Source organism: Nelusetta ayraudi, unplaced genomic scaffold, assembly GCF_046127955.1.
Source record: "Nelusetta ayraudi isolate G7.1 ecotype Tasmania unplaced genomic scaffold, CSIRO-AGI_Nayr_v1 ptg000070l, whole genome shotgun sequence".
Taxonomy (NCBI): Eukaryota; Metazoa; Chordata; class Actinopteri; order Tetraodontiformes; family Monacanthidae; genus Nelusetta; species Nelusetta ayraudi.
This window is the reverse complement of record NW_027466120.1, coordinates 21,918-35,663: the sequence shown is the minus strand read 5'-3', so window position 1 is coordinate 35,663 and position 13,746 is coordinate 21,918. Positions and strand designations below refer to the sequence as shown.

Sequence of the window (13,746 nt, the reverse complement as noted above, 5' to 3'; positions counted from 1 at the left end):
CGGTCCAAAAAGATTCCCAGTGTCTACCCTTCATATATAATGGATACTGTTGCTGAGTATCTGACGCGTGCTCCAAACATTTTCATCTTTCATTTTTTTTTTTATTTGAGACTTCAACGGAGCTTAAATACCAAGAAAAAAGAAAAATCCAGGGTTTGTACACTTTGTGACATCACAAAGTTAATTTCGTGCAAGAGCAGCTTTTATGTGTTTTTATTATTTATTATTTTTCTTTTACATGTACATTATTCTTCTTTCATGCAGCAGTATTCCCCAACATGACCAGCCAAGCACAGCACAGCAGGGTGTATTTGGCAAGAAAAAAAACAAAACCAACAAAACAAAACTGCCTGTGGGGCGACGAGGGGGTCGGGGGGGCAACCTAATTATTACATAAACACATGGAACACACGTGGTGATGTTTCGCTTTGTCCTGGTGTGTTGGGGTGGTGGGTGGGGCTTCACCACGGCCCCCCTGCATGAGCCGCTAAGCCTGTTTATTCATTTAACCTTCAGCCGCGGCTGGTGGAGGCGCTGATGGACCGGGGTCGCCCGTCTCATCAGCTGCTCCGGCAGCTGCCGCCACTCGGCGAGCACGCTGACTAATCTCCCCATCAGCTGGTTATCCAGATCCGGTGCAAGCTCGCAAAAATGACCAGATTAAGGCTTTAGTGGCTTCGTTTTATTAAAATAAAATAAAAAATAAAATGATAAAAAAAAATAAAGTTGCCCCTGCTCGCGGTTAGCGCTGCACTGGCAGCGACGCAGACATTCCGAGTGGCTGGACGGTGGCGGGAAGATTTTCAGCGGTGATTTCAGAATATCGTAAAAACATTGCAAAACAGCTACACGGGAATATTTTAAACCATTTACCATGCGTGGTTTAAAAACAAAACAAAACATCAGTTTCTAGACACCCTGCCTGCCTGCCGATGTCATACTGAGCTGCTTTTTGCTTTTTTGCTCGCACCTCTGGTGAAATAACGCATGTGTGTGAATCTATCTCTGAGTTTACTCTGTGTAATCTTTTAATGACATGCGCTAACGATGCGTCGAGGCTCAGGCACTGCCTGGGTCATGGACGCACGCACGCAGGCACACACGCACGCGCACACGCCCCCACACACAGACAGTGTGACTGAGGCACGGTAGAAGGCCGCTGGGAGATTAGCCAAATCAGAAAAGCGCTTTAGGGAGAGGCAGCTTTAATGCAATACAACACAGATGCCTGTGTGTGTGCGTGTGTGCGTGCGTGTGTGCTCACCGTCATTCTCATCGCAACATCACAAGACATCGGATGACCTAGAATCTTCCTATTCCTTCCGTTTTCATTCGTCACTGAAACTTTGAATGATCCAACTGGATGTTGATCCGGATGAAATTGTATCTTACGACAACTCAGAAAGGCTCAAGATCAGTCGACCAGTGGGCTTGGTTTTTTTTTCTGGCAGAACTGATCTTAACAGGACAACTCCCCACCTACTGGCGCTCCTCTTCCAGGAAGGACCATGTGACTCCTGGGCTTCTAAACATGACACGTTCTGCTTGGCTCTCCTGGGATCTACTTACTGGGTCGAGTTTCTTGTCCGATTTGACGGCTGGCACACGCACCAGGGCTTCTGGAGCGGAGGAATGGGATATTTATGGTGCGGCCGACTCGGCCCGCCTTCATGTTGAGCACGCCGCTCGTGTTTCTCCGCTGCTTCTGATGGCGAATCCGTCACGCTGACGCCCGTGACCAAGACTTTAAGGGACGGATGCCAATTTCCGGCGTGACAGGGCCGCCATATTCCTGTGTTTTAAAGTGACCCAGTCGGGGAGCTTCTGTCTCACAGCTCCCAACATCACCTGGGAGCTTCGATCGATCCGCGGCTCCACATTCTGAACCTCGGGCAAGACGAGACTGAGGTCAGATGGCGGTGCATATTTTAAAACGATACTTTATGTTCTCCTGAGACTTTGTGTCGTCCCTGCTTGGACGTGTGCTTCACCTGCCTCTACCTTGACTCATTAAAAGTGACCAAGTCAACCCCCTGCTGCACCTTTAAAGAGGGCATCTGGGTTCTTCCTCACTGGTTTGCTTTCACAGCCTGGGATGCAGGGAACCTACTTTTACACACACTGTCGTATTACACACTTAACCTTTTTAAAAATGAATAAATAAATAAAAGGTTAAGTGTATTACAGCGTATTACAGCGCTCTTTCACTGAAACCCCCTTAGGGACTACGTACCTTCCCTCTTTGAGCTAGCCAGTGAACTACGGTGGCCTGCGAGCACAAACCTTGATACCTCGTCCACCTTCTTCTTTGTTGGTTTCTTTGAGGACATGAGCGTTCACCCTAAATACGAAACATGCTGTCAGGCAGCTGGATTGTCCACACCAGGCTTCCTTAGAAATATGGTGGTGCAAGATGGCAGCTAACTGGGATCAAGACCCTTGATTTATGTATAGTAGGAAAACCAAATTATTTTTATTGTACTGTGAGTGTATATACTTCTAATTATCTATTTTTGTAAAAATAAATAAATTAAGCCAAATTTTACCCACTGGACCTTTAACATGCACAAAAATATAGATTTTGAGCATTTGGCAGGAGACAAATGATGGGCAGGGGACGAGGACCAATACATGTCCAAATTCTCAGTGGTTTTCCACGGGAATTTGTGAAATAAGTACCACACTTTTCACAATAAGGGTCGTTGTCATGAGGTCGAGTGCAGCTTTGGTCTAAACTGGTCACCACGACACAGAAGCCCTTCCGGACGAAACAAAACACAAACGCACGTCTACTTGAAGCCGACTGACGCGTTCACACCGCACACAACAGACTTTAACGTCTCATGACACATAATCCAGTTTAAAAGCACCACACATCCAGCTGCCAAGTGGATGAAAGGACAGCTGGCATAATAAAGCAGTGGCTGGCTTAAACCATCACCGCCCAATCACAAGAACACTAGCAGATCCAACAGCAATTACATTTATGCATTCCATTAAATTAACGCTGCGCTGAGATGAATTCTTCCAGCGACTTTGACAGTTACTGCCTCGTTCCTTCCTGCCGCCAGCCCCGTTGACGTCTGAAAGAATCGACTGGCAGTGCTCGCGCAGTGCATTTGACGCCTGCGCCATCAGTGACATCACATTTGGTCCACCCTCAATGAATACACCTCATAATATCCTCAATATGACATTACAGCTCGAGAATCCATACAGAATGACACTTGCACATTGCATCACCATCCCTATAGGTGACCTGGGCGAGAATCACTTTGGGCCACACCCACAAATGGTTGCGGCCGCAGTCTCTGCCACTTTTGCGTCGTATCCAGAAAGATTTCTTCGCTAATGATATGCAGACGCCAAACACGCCCAGAGATGCGGCACCTGCGGTCAACCTGACCGCGCGATAGATGGTCCGATATCGTGACGTGCAGCGCGCACCTCAATCACCACAAGTTGAACATCTGACGGAATGCTTTCTTTTTGATGTCAAATATCGTGCACGTTGGCTTTCTCCCGAAACTCACGCCCCAGAAAGAGGCAGTCGCACACGTCTCTCCGAACATTCCCACAGCCCTGCGCACACACCTGTCTGGGGGTGGTCTGTGGGGCAGTATACCATGTTTGCCCCACGCTAACAGCAACACGAACATTCGTAAAGAGTGGAACCGTACCAAACTGAACAACTGTAAGGAATGTTACAATATAAATATGAGTGAGGCTGATTGTACGGCAAGAACGAGAAACCCTGGCGCTCCTGTGCGCTCCGGGAATCAAGGCCGTCGTCGTGATCATTGGCCAGTCAAGGCGCGTCACTATAGTTATATTTTTTTTGTGCCGTTTCGTGGCTGATCTGATCGAGTAAGCGCTGGTTTCAAGCGCAAGTGAACTTGTGACTTATTAATGTTTAGTAATGTTAATATTTTCTGTATGCACACACCTCATCAGCTCGTCAGGGTGGAGAGAGTCGCTCTGACGCCAACTAACAAACTGCTCGTTGTCCGGTTCGTATGCGAGACAAACCATATAACAAAACAAACTATTGAACTATTGAGTCACTAAACAATTGAACATGTTGGCGCAGCTGCAGCACCAAAGGGGTAAGATATTTACATTTCAAATTGCAAATGATTCAGCAACTAAACCTTCATGTTCTCCTTCAGCTGTGATGGGTTTGCCGTGGTGGTAACCGGATCGCCGGGTTGAGCTCAAGTCTGGAAGGTTCTGAGTGCTCGTCCAATCACAGAACGCGTGCGTGTGAAGTTCGGCATAGAGCCAGCTTTACTTGAGATCTGATGGACCGACTGTGGTGCGTTCTCTGACAGCGGACAGGAGCCTGCAATGTTAATTGCGAAGGCCTCAGGCAGGTTTCATAGAATCTAACACTACAAGCCAGCTGAAACGTGACTGGATAAAACCTCTACAGCAATAAACAACAATGGAAGCAACAACAACCAAGTAGTTATTATATGAGGTGGCTATGGAAAATAACCTTATTATCCTATTTAGAGGACATCATAGCTTCCTGAGTACGTTTAGGCCAGCAGAGAAGGCCTTGCTGGTCCTGATGGCATGCCAGTGGTTTGTTCCCTATTCAAAAAAACTAAAAACTGAACTAAACAGCCCAACGTTCTCAATGGCTAAACAACATTTCATATGAAGTGTCTTTGTTTAAAGCCAGAGAAGAGACAAAGCATCACAATATACTGGTGACTTTCTGTTTTAACGATCATCCTCCTCCTGCTGAGTTCACCCTCCTCCTGTCTCCAGCTCTCACAAGTCCATGAAGAGAATTCTCCTGTGAGTGTGGAGCTTAAACCAAATCATTCATAACCCACTTCTCTTTGCGGGAAGAAAAGAAAAAAAAAATGAACTGAAAAAAGCTGACAGTGATCACTGCAGTTTGCTTGAAGCTAGAAACTGAAGAAAAGAAAAGAAAAGAAAACCGGGATGCAATTACCAGCTATTAGCAGCGTTCCTGGGATCTAACGCCAGTAGTTCCTTAGGTTGAGTGTCCCGGGGTTGTTTTGTTTCTCCAGAAATTGATTCAAACGCACGTTGTGAACAACGGCGTCTGCGCCGCAAAACAAACTGTATTGGTCGTTATTAATATCATTGTTGTTGTTTTTGTTGTCATTTTCAGCTCAGCCCCAACGTGTTCTGGAGCGCTGAGGCTGGGAAGCAGAATGCAGAGAGTTTCCTTTTTCTTTTGAAAGGTTTTATTCATTTCATATTATACTGACACATGTACTCAGCAGTGGTTAACAGGCGTTTAAAAACACAGATATTAAAACCATTAGAGCGTTGATTTCTTTTTAGCCCCACTGACTTCATGGACCTTTTATTATTATTTTTTTTTTTTAAACACATTTACATGTTTCAATATACCGTAACATCTACTTGGTATTAGTCTAACCTCACCCCCTGAAAGTATTTTGTCCTGTCCCAAAGGGAAAAAGAAAGTAGTCATTAACATTTTCCCTCTTTTGGCAAAAAAAAAAAAAAGAAAAGTCAAGACTAATTTAAGGAACTGTTCAAAGTAAAACATTTGCAGGGATGTGAAATCTGAAATGCATCACAAAAAAAAAGGAGGTTTCCTGCGTGGACGGCGTCGAGTTGGTACAATGTGGCAACGGTTAAATTTAAAGGTGTAATTCTGAAGTTTTTCATAACAAGCATTTTTCAATGAAGGATCCGGATCCCAGTGATTCCCAGCAGCACGAGTGGAGAACACAATGAAGCCATCGAAGAGAGATGAAGAACACGGTTTGATACGAAGAAAGTCGGTCCGATCTAGCACCGTGTGGTAGCGGGGGGGCGAGGAGGGGGAGGCGGGGGGTCCGGGTGGGCTCGGCCCTCTGCGTGCGAAGGACCATAGCTTGTTCTGACGGTGAAGGAGGACAGCGCAGAGTTCCGTCTCTTCCTCCACCGGATCCTCGGAATAATGAAAAGAATGAGTGGTTCCCCGCTGAAATCCGTTTGTTCCCTCGCCGCCGCCGCCGCCGCCACCGCCGCCGCCACCACCGCCACTCGGCTCATTGTGCTGTGCGAGGAGCAGCGGCAGCTCCTCCTGAGGCGGGCGGGATTATCGGGTCACCTGCGACACAAAAAAAAAACAGAAGGGGGGAAAAAAAAAAAGAAGTGGGTCACGGAAAACTGTCAAGACAAATGGCACTCACAGTGCAGATTTTTTTTGTTGTGTATTTTTTTTTTTTATTTCAAATGACGCAGCAACTTTTTGAACTTTAAAGGTTGCGTCGCCAAGCAGCCTCGCGCAATTAATTGTACAGCAAACGCTCAATCTGCACGCACCTCCAGGTGAACAGTGCCGGCTGGGCTGGGCTGCGTGCACACTTTTGGAAAATACATGCATTACTACAATACTAGGCCTGGAGGAGAATTCATGGGTTAATTGTTCACAAACGACAAGAAAGAACAACAGAGGACCAGAAAACAGCATATTTAGCCCTCTGTTTACAGCCTCCAGTGGAATCACTGTCCTTGTCTTCGCTCATCTCTTTGTTGAGCTGCTTTGTTGGACCTTCGACGTGTTTAGTGGCACTGACGCCATCGACTTGTGCTGCTCTCAGAGGGTGGAGTGAACATTTGATTGTTGCCCTTTGTGACATCACTCAGGCAAATGGGACATTAACGGCGGACCCTTCTCATCTGCGAGGATTTTCGGGTTAGAGACGCACTAAAAACGGTCATGCGAATATTCGATACGTTTTTTTTCCACCAACAAACTACCGACCTACACGATGCTGCAGTAATGGCTCAGCAATCAACAGCGAGAACTTTTCAGCAAGACTCGTGGTGTTTGTGCTCCTGTTCTTAACCATCACGCCTTCTGTTGGTGTTCCACTCTGGCTTCGATACATCCCACCTCCCACCTCCCCCTCCCTCACCCTCGACCCTCCCCATCCCCCTTTCTCCAGATTTCCTCTGAAGGGTGTAGAACTTTTGTCAGAGCCACTTGAACAAAAACGGCAGTAACAGAGGAAAAAGAACTTCCTCTGGGGCTCAGAAACAGCCCTGTGGCACCTCCCACTGCCTCCTGACTCCTCCTACTGACTCCTCCCACTGCCTCCTGACTCCTCCTACTGACTCCTCCCACTGCCTCCTGACTCCCCCTACTGACTCCTCCCACTGCCTCCTGACTCCTCCTACTGACTCCTCCCACTGCCTCCTGACTCCCCCTACTGACTCCTCCCACTGCCTCCTGACTCCCCCTACTGACTCCTCCCACTGCCTCCTGACTCCCCCTACTGACTCCTCCCACTGCCTCCTGACTCCCCCTACTGACTCCCCCCACTGCCTCCTCCCACTGCCTCCAGGCTCCTCCCACTGCCTCCTCCCACTGCCTCCAGGCTCCTCCCACTACCTTCTGATTCCTCCCACTGCCTCCTGACTCCTCCAACTGCCTCCAGGCTCCTCCCACTGCCTCCTAACTCCTCCCCCCCGCCTCCAGACCCCTCCCCCCCGCCTCCAGACCCCTCCAAACTCCTCTCCCTGCGCCTGATCAAAGATCCTGCAGGCAGCTGTTTGTTGTCACGCCAGCGCTCCGCCAGCCACTGCTCGGATTTATGCTGCTCGGCAATTCCTTCAGCCCCCCCCCCTCACACACACACACACACTCCTCCGACCCCCCCGCCCCCAACCCCCATCGTGTCTGTTTAAATGCGCCTGCAGGTGTAAGATCCGTTGGCCAATTAAGAAAGTGGATTGAGTTGTTGGTTCGCAGTTACATCAGCGGCCAAGTGTCATTTCTGGGCCATTACACAATTATCGACATTAGCTGTTGACGCTGCTCGCTCTGCCGCGAGGCAGAGATGGACTCAACTCGTCGTTACCCAGCTGCCGCCTGACATATTTAATTATAAAATGAGGCGATTATGGACGGGCCTCTTTTTATCTGATAAGTTGCATAGCAACTTCTGCAAAATATTGAATTAATTCCATTGCAAGGGTGCTAAATTATTATTATCATTATTATCATTATTACCATCTGGTTCATTGCAGCTGCAAATAACCCAGAAAACTGAAGGAATAAAAAAAACAACCCTCCTAAATTCTTTGTTGACATGCGAGCATCAAAACCAACGTGGGGACGCTTGCTCGCTGTCTGTCTGCTTGTCCGTGTGGTATTATCTAGCATTGATCAAGTCCTCTGACGCCGGCACCCCCTTCTCCCCCCCCCCCCCCATCCCAGTGCGCTGCTTGTCAGCTCCTCGCCGCTGCTCTTCCTCTCTTCTCCAGCATCACCAAGAGGTCTTCCTCTCTCTCAACGCTCAACGCTGTTTGCTCCTTTTCTTTCCTCGTGGCCTCTTCCTCTTTACCGCTTTCTCTCTCTCCCTCTCTCACACACACACACACACACACACACACACCCTCATCCTCTCTCTCTATTTTTCCGTTGTCAATTTCAATTTACAGGCAGTCTTAATGGGACTATAAGAGGACGTTCATTGCTATTGATCTTGAATACCAGCACATCTTGACCCGAGGTGTACCACGCGTAGGGAGCGGGAGGGGACGGGGGAGGAGGGGGGGGAATAAAATCCCTCTTAGCATCATCAGCAAGCGAGCTGATGCGTTGTACACACAAACGCGCACACTCGCAGGAGAGACACTCGCACAAGCTGTTGATCAAAGAGGCTGAACGCCTCGAGATGGAAAATATTTGCAAACTTTCACACTGTGACACCGTCAATAATGAAGCAGGTTCTGGCTGGAGCTGCTCCAGCTTTGATCTCGTGCAGGAAGTAATAAGGTGCTTTGAGGCTGATAAGGAACCAAATGTGCAGGATCTGACGACGGAGCGAAGTTCACAACACCTGACGAACATCTGCAGATTTTATTTTGTCCCCCTGCAAGTCTCTCTCTCTCTCTCTCTCTCTTGCCACACCTTCCAAGACTCTCGCTTTCCGTGACGTCGGCGGCTCAATTAGCGAGCGTGAAGCTGGGCCCGAGAGGACCAGGGGAAATGGAATTGTCAGCGAGACAAAACGAGGCATCAAAAGTTCAGAAAAAGAATGGAGGGACGTAGATTGATGCGAGGTCGAGAGGTGATTGGGGGGGGGGTGTTTAATCACCACCTCGGGGGGGGGGGTGGTGGTGTAAGGAAGGGGTGTTGCTCTCAAACATTTCTCATTCCTCCCTCTTTTTTTTGCCCAAGCAGATGCTCCCTCCCTCTCTTATCACTCTCTATCTATCTTTCCATCACTCTGTCGCTCTCCCCTGACCGTGCCTTCAATCAATTATTTAGGCAGAAAACAAAGGTCTGTTCCCACCCATGAATAATGGAGGGTGAGAAGGCACAGCAAAGGATGGAGGTTGAGACGCTGAGGTGTTACAGTCCAGCACCGAGTCTCCCTGTAATGATGGATGGGCCACCGAGCTGCTGCGCCCGGCCGGCCGCAGGAGAGCCGCCAGGCAGCGGCCACCTGGAGGGGGTCTGCTGCTCAACTTCACGCACAAATAAGTCCGGTGCATATTTAATGAGAAATCACAGTCGATAGGAGGGGGAGGAGGGGGAGGAGGAGGAGGAGGAGGAGCCAATGTGAGATGTGAAAGCATTACTGCCATCTCGCTAGTATCCATCTGGTATCGTACCGGTGGGGTTGATGCTGTCGATATTCCGCCAACATACTCCCCACCCACCCTCCCAATCACCCCCCCACCCCACCGCCCTAGTCTTCGCTATTGAAGGACAACTCTTCCAACTCTTCCTCGATCCGACACGCTGAGTTGTTTTTTCCATCAAGTCAGACAGGACATCAGTCACGCAGGGGAACAGGACCAGCGTTGCAGCGCTTTACCTCTCTTCCTCGTGTGTGTGTGTGTGTGTGTGTGTGTGTGTCTGCATGTGTGCGTGCGCACTGTTTGGTTTCTTCCTGTCGGCCTTGTTTTCCTTTCGGGACTATTTGATGTTGCAGCCAAGATGGGTGTCAGAGGGAGAATATTGGGCGAGTAAAGAGGAACAAGGAAGACACAAAGACGGAGAAGAGGAGGGAGGCGGAGGGGTGGAGGGAGAGGCGGAGAGGGGGATGCAACTTAGCAGAGTTGGAAGTGGGCCGTGTGTGTGTGTGGGGCAGAAACCAACCTTGGTGGTCTTGACTTTGTTGCCGGTGCTGCAGCTCCATCCCGTGAGGTCTGGTAGAACCTTACACTCCTCCCCGTCCATGCATGGCTGCATCTGACACCACCACTTCTGGGCCACTATGGAGGCTGCAGGAGGCAGGAGGTGGGGAGGAGCGTTAGATTGGCAGAGGCATCACTCCAGTGCGAGAGCTGAGACTGTTACAATGTGCGTTTGATGCTTTTCAAGTCATTTATTTTTTTTCGTTTTCAGACAAGCAAATGATTTACTCTTGTTCTTCAGCTTCCTGTAGCGGCAGCAGAGGAAAGTACGCCACGCTGTGCAATGAACAGCATCAACAGATGCACATAAAACAAACAAATGACGGAATGTAAACAAAGAGGGATGAAGGAAGTCCAAGGGGAGCAACTAAACACACAAAAAAAACACAAATTCTTTGTCACCTACAGTGCGAAGATGTGAACGCCATCTGTGAAGACGTGAACACGATTGGTATGCTTTACGACTTCATATTGATGATTGAAATGAATTTTTAAATTTCCATCAAGGCTTTGTCGAAAGAAGTCCGTGAAGGAGATGAAAACTCATTAAACTCACATTAAACTACAAGGAACATATTTACAACATATCCAGGAACTTACAGAATCCACACTCGGAAGACAAACGTTTGCACTGCAGTTTGATGAACCGGACTAATTATCTCTGATGTTAAACTTGAACAGTCACTCCTTAATTAAAGCTTCCGTTGTACTCAAAGCAGGAAAAAAAAAATGTCTGTCCCACTTTATGCGCCAAGATTTTGTTTTCCTGGCTGAAAAATCTTTTGAAATAAACAAGTCTTACTGTGGCACCAAGGGATTTCTGCTAGTTTATTAAAAGATGCCCATATGTTCCACCTCGATTAACCTCTGAGGGAAATGATGGAAAATAATTATTTCCCCGAAGATTATTTTGTGACAATCCGGAGCAGTAAAGACTTGTTCACGCTATGTTTGTGTGCAGTTCTCTTCAGTGTGGACTGGTGGTGGCTGCCACGGTTCACGGGTCATCTGAATCTAATCAGCCAAGATGATATTTACATTTTCAACGTAAATTGAAATATAAAATAAAAAGAAATGCAGCGACAGCCGGGAAGCCGTCAGACACAAAGAGGTTCATGATTGTTTATCAGTTTGTTTGAAACAAAGTAATTGTAAAAACAATATGAAAAAAATAACACAAACGATGAACCAGCTTAAAACTCTATATTCACATTTAGCACTAGATGGCGATTTGTGTGTGAGACACGCATAAACATAACTGTCAGTGTTTTTATAATCACCCGTTCTTTATCAGGCCTTCTAATGGCTTATTTTAATAAGCCTGTAATTTCATTAATGACATGTTTAGCTTGTTCCTAGTTAAAAAAAAAAAAAAAGAAAAAATGGCACCCATGCTTAATGCACGGCTTGTATCTAAAATTAAAATGAGTGTGGTGCCTCATCGCCGCAAATAATTAAGGGTTGCAAATTAGGAAAATCTGAGCGTTTGTCTTGTTATCATCAAGAATTCAATTTCATTTTTCTTTTTCCTCTGTGTTTCCAAATATTACATGCAAATGTGACAGAAAGAACTGAAACGTTCCCTCCTGCTCTGCAGCGGCAATCAACAAGCAACATTTGCTTTCTGCCATTTGGATGAAAAGACGTCAATTTAAGAAATGATGAGAGATGAAGGCGGCTCAAAGTGAGACGTGGAGTTCTGTCAAGAACGAGCTTAAGCATTGTGTCAACGCTAACTGCAGCAGCAGTTGCCACTGCACTGCACAGTGACTGCTTGTTCCTATTCTTTTATTTTCAGATTTGGGCTTGCAGAATTTCATTGCTGAAACCGGCAAAATGAGACTGACGTTGTTTTGTATAAGTGACTTGTCTACAGTTTTGTGAAATATTTTTAACTCTAAAATTCATGGCTTTGCTGTGAACTTGTGACTCATGTGAACACTTGCAGCTAATTTGATCAATTTGAGGTACCAGTCTTGAATGCATTGATTTTTTTTGTTTGTTTTTGTTTTGTTTTTTACTTTACAATGAAACATATTGGGTATTTATTGCAACCGTAAAGCATAAGAACAATGTACGGAAACGCACCGTCCACACAGGAGGGCATGGCCCGGGTGGTGCCCGCTACTTGTCCCGGGAAACAGGAACATTTGACTGTTTGAGATCTTTCCTCAATCTTGTTCTTGTTGCAGCAGCGATGGGCGGCGATCACCTCACACGTGCCTGCCTTCACGTGCACTGAGAAACAAGGAGAGACACAGAAACAGGCTACGGTCACGGTCTGGCAAGTATTTTAATCGTTTTAACGTCAACAAGCGCATATAAATAGTGGCATTTTATTTGTAACTGCAGCAGCCATTTTTCCAGACCGGCTGAATGAGGCCGCGTTCCCTGTGGAACACAACTGAAACATTCCGAAGTTCATTAGTGCAATTACTGCTAATCCGCAATTTACTCAGAAACAGAAAGGAAAAACAACAGCAAATCAACTCAACAATTTCTGTCTTTCATGGAGCTTAAAACTCAAAATCCCATTTAATGCAGAATTCACGATACTGTTTGTTTCTAATGTGTGTGTGTGTGTGTGTGTGTGTGTGCAGCGTGTGAGAAAAGTTGACACTCTTCTTCTTCCGCTTCATGAAAGGCCACTCGTGCCTCTTCCAGGTTTGGGACAACAACCCCCTGTCAGAGGTCGTGTCACTCTGTAATACGACCCTGCACACATTGCAGACAGTCCAGAGGATTTTGGGACATCAGTGAGGACGACGTGACCAAAGTCTCACCCCTCTGGTGGGGAACAAACACTGCATTAATAATGTTGTTAGATGAAATAACTGACACCGATGATGAAAACTTTCAAGGGGGTGATTATAAGACCGAGGCACAAGACTGAGACACTCCAGGAATTCTCAGTCTCTTCCTGCACTGATGTGTGCACAAACACAACACACTAAAAAATACATGTTTGGCTCAGAGACACGAACGCAGAGACTCATTAATGGAAGATCTGCGAGTCCTAGTTTTGGGGGCACACCAGCTGATGTTGGTTTTTCTTGTTGTTTCCCCTGAACGAACAAGATCTGTATTTAAAATAGATAAACACATAAACAAACAAACAAACAAATAAATGAATAGATGAATAAATAAATAAAACAAGACATTAAAGTCTTTGCACAAATATGATCACAAAGTGTAGAATCTCACGCAATGCGTCGGCTCTGGCGCTAATGACGGTCGGATGTGGGACAACCGGTTCATTTTTCCTTTTTTTTTTTATTTTATGGCTGCCGCTCGGCTCGCTCCGATCTATACCCACTTCAATCACACAGCCGTAGCTTAATTAACAACAAGTCCACCCGAGCACGGAAGTCCCCCGAGTGAGCCGGGAGAGCAGGAACAAAGAAATCACTGCGCACTTGAAGATGTGTGATGTCAACCCCGTGGTGCCTTCAAAGCAGCCTTTCATCAAACACAGTTAATGTCAAGGACAAACAATGAGGCCTGTCAGGGGCGTCGTCGCGTGCCTGTGTGTGTGCGCCCATTACGCCATGCGAAAAAAAAAAAAAAAAAAAAAAAAAAAACCTTAAAAAAAAAAAC

The 13,746-nt window shown here is 46.8% G+C and overlaps 1 protein-coding gene across 1 annotated transcript in view; it reads right to left on the bottom strand.

Moving 5' to 3' along the window:
- Window positions 1-5,213: 5,213 nt before the first annotated feature.
- Window positions 5,214-13,746, bottom strand: part of LOC142898746 (chemokine-like protein TAFA-2) — a 28,359-nt gene continuing 19,826 nt past the window's right edge. The window contains exons 2-4 of the mRNA XM_076041918.1: window positions 12,238-12,387; window positions 10,112-10,236; window positions 5,214-6,103 (exon numbers count right to left, since the gene is read on the bottom strand). Of these exons, the coding sequence (XP_075898033.1) occupies window positions 6,092-6,103; window positions 10,112-10,236; window positions 12,238-12,387 (287 nt within the window). The 3' untranslated portion in view covers window positions 5,214-6,091. The remainder of the gene's footprint in view (window positions 6,104-10,111; window positions 10,237-12,237; window positions 12,388-13,746) is intronic.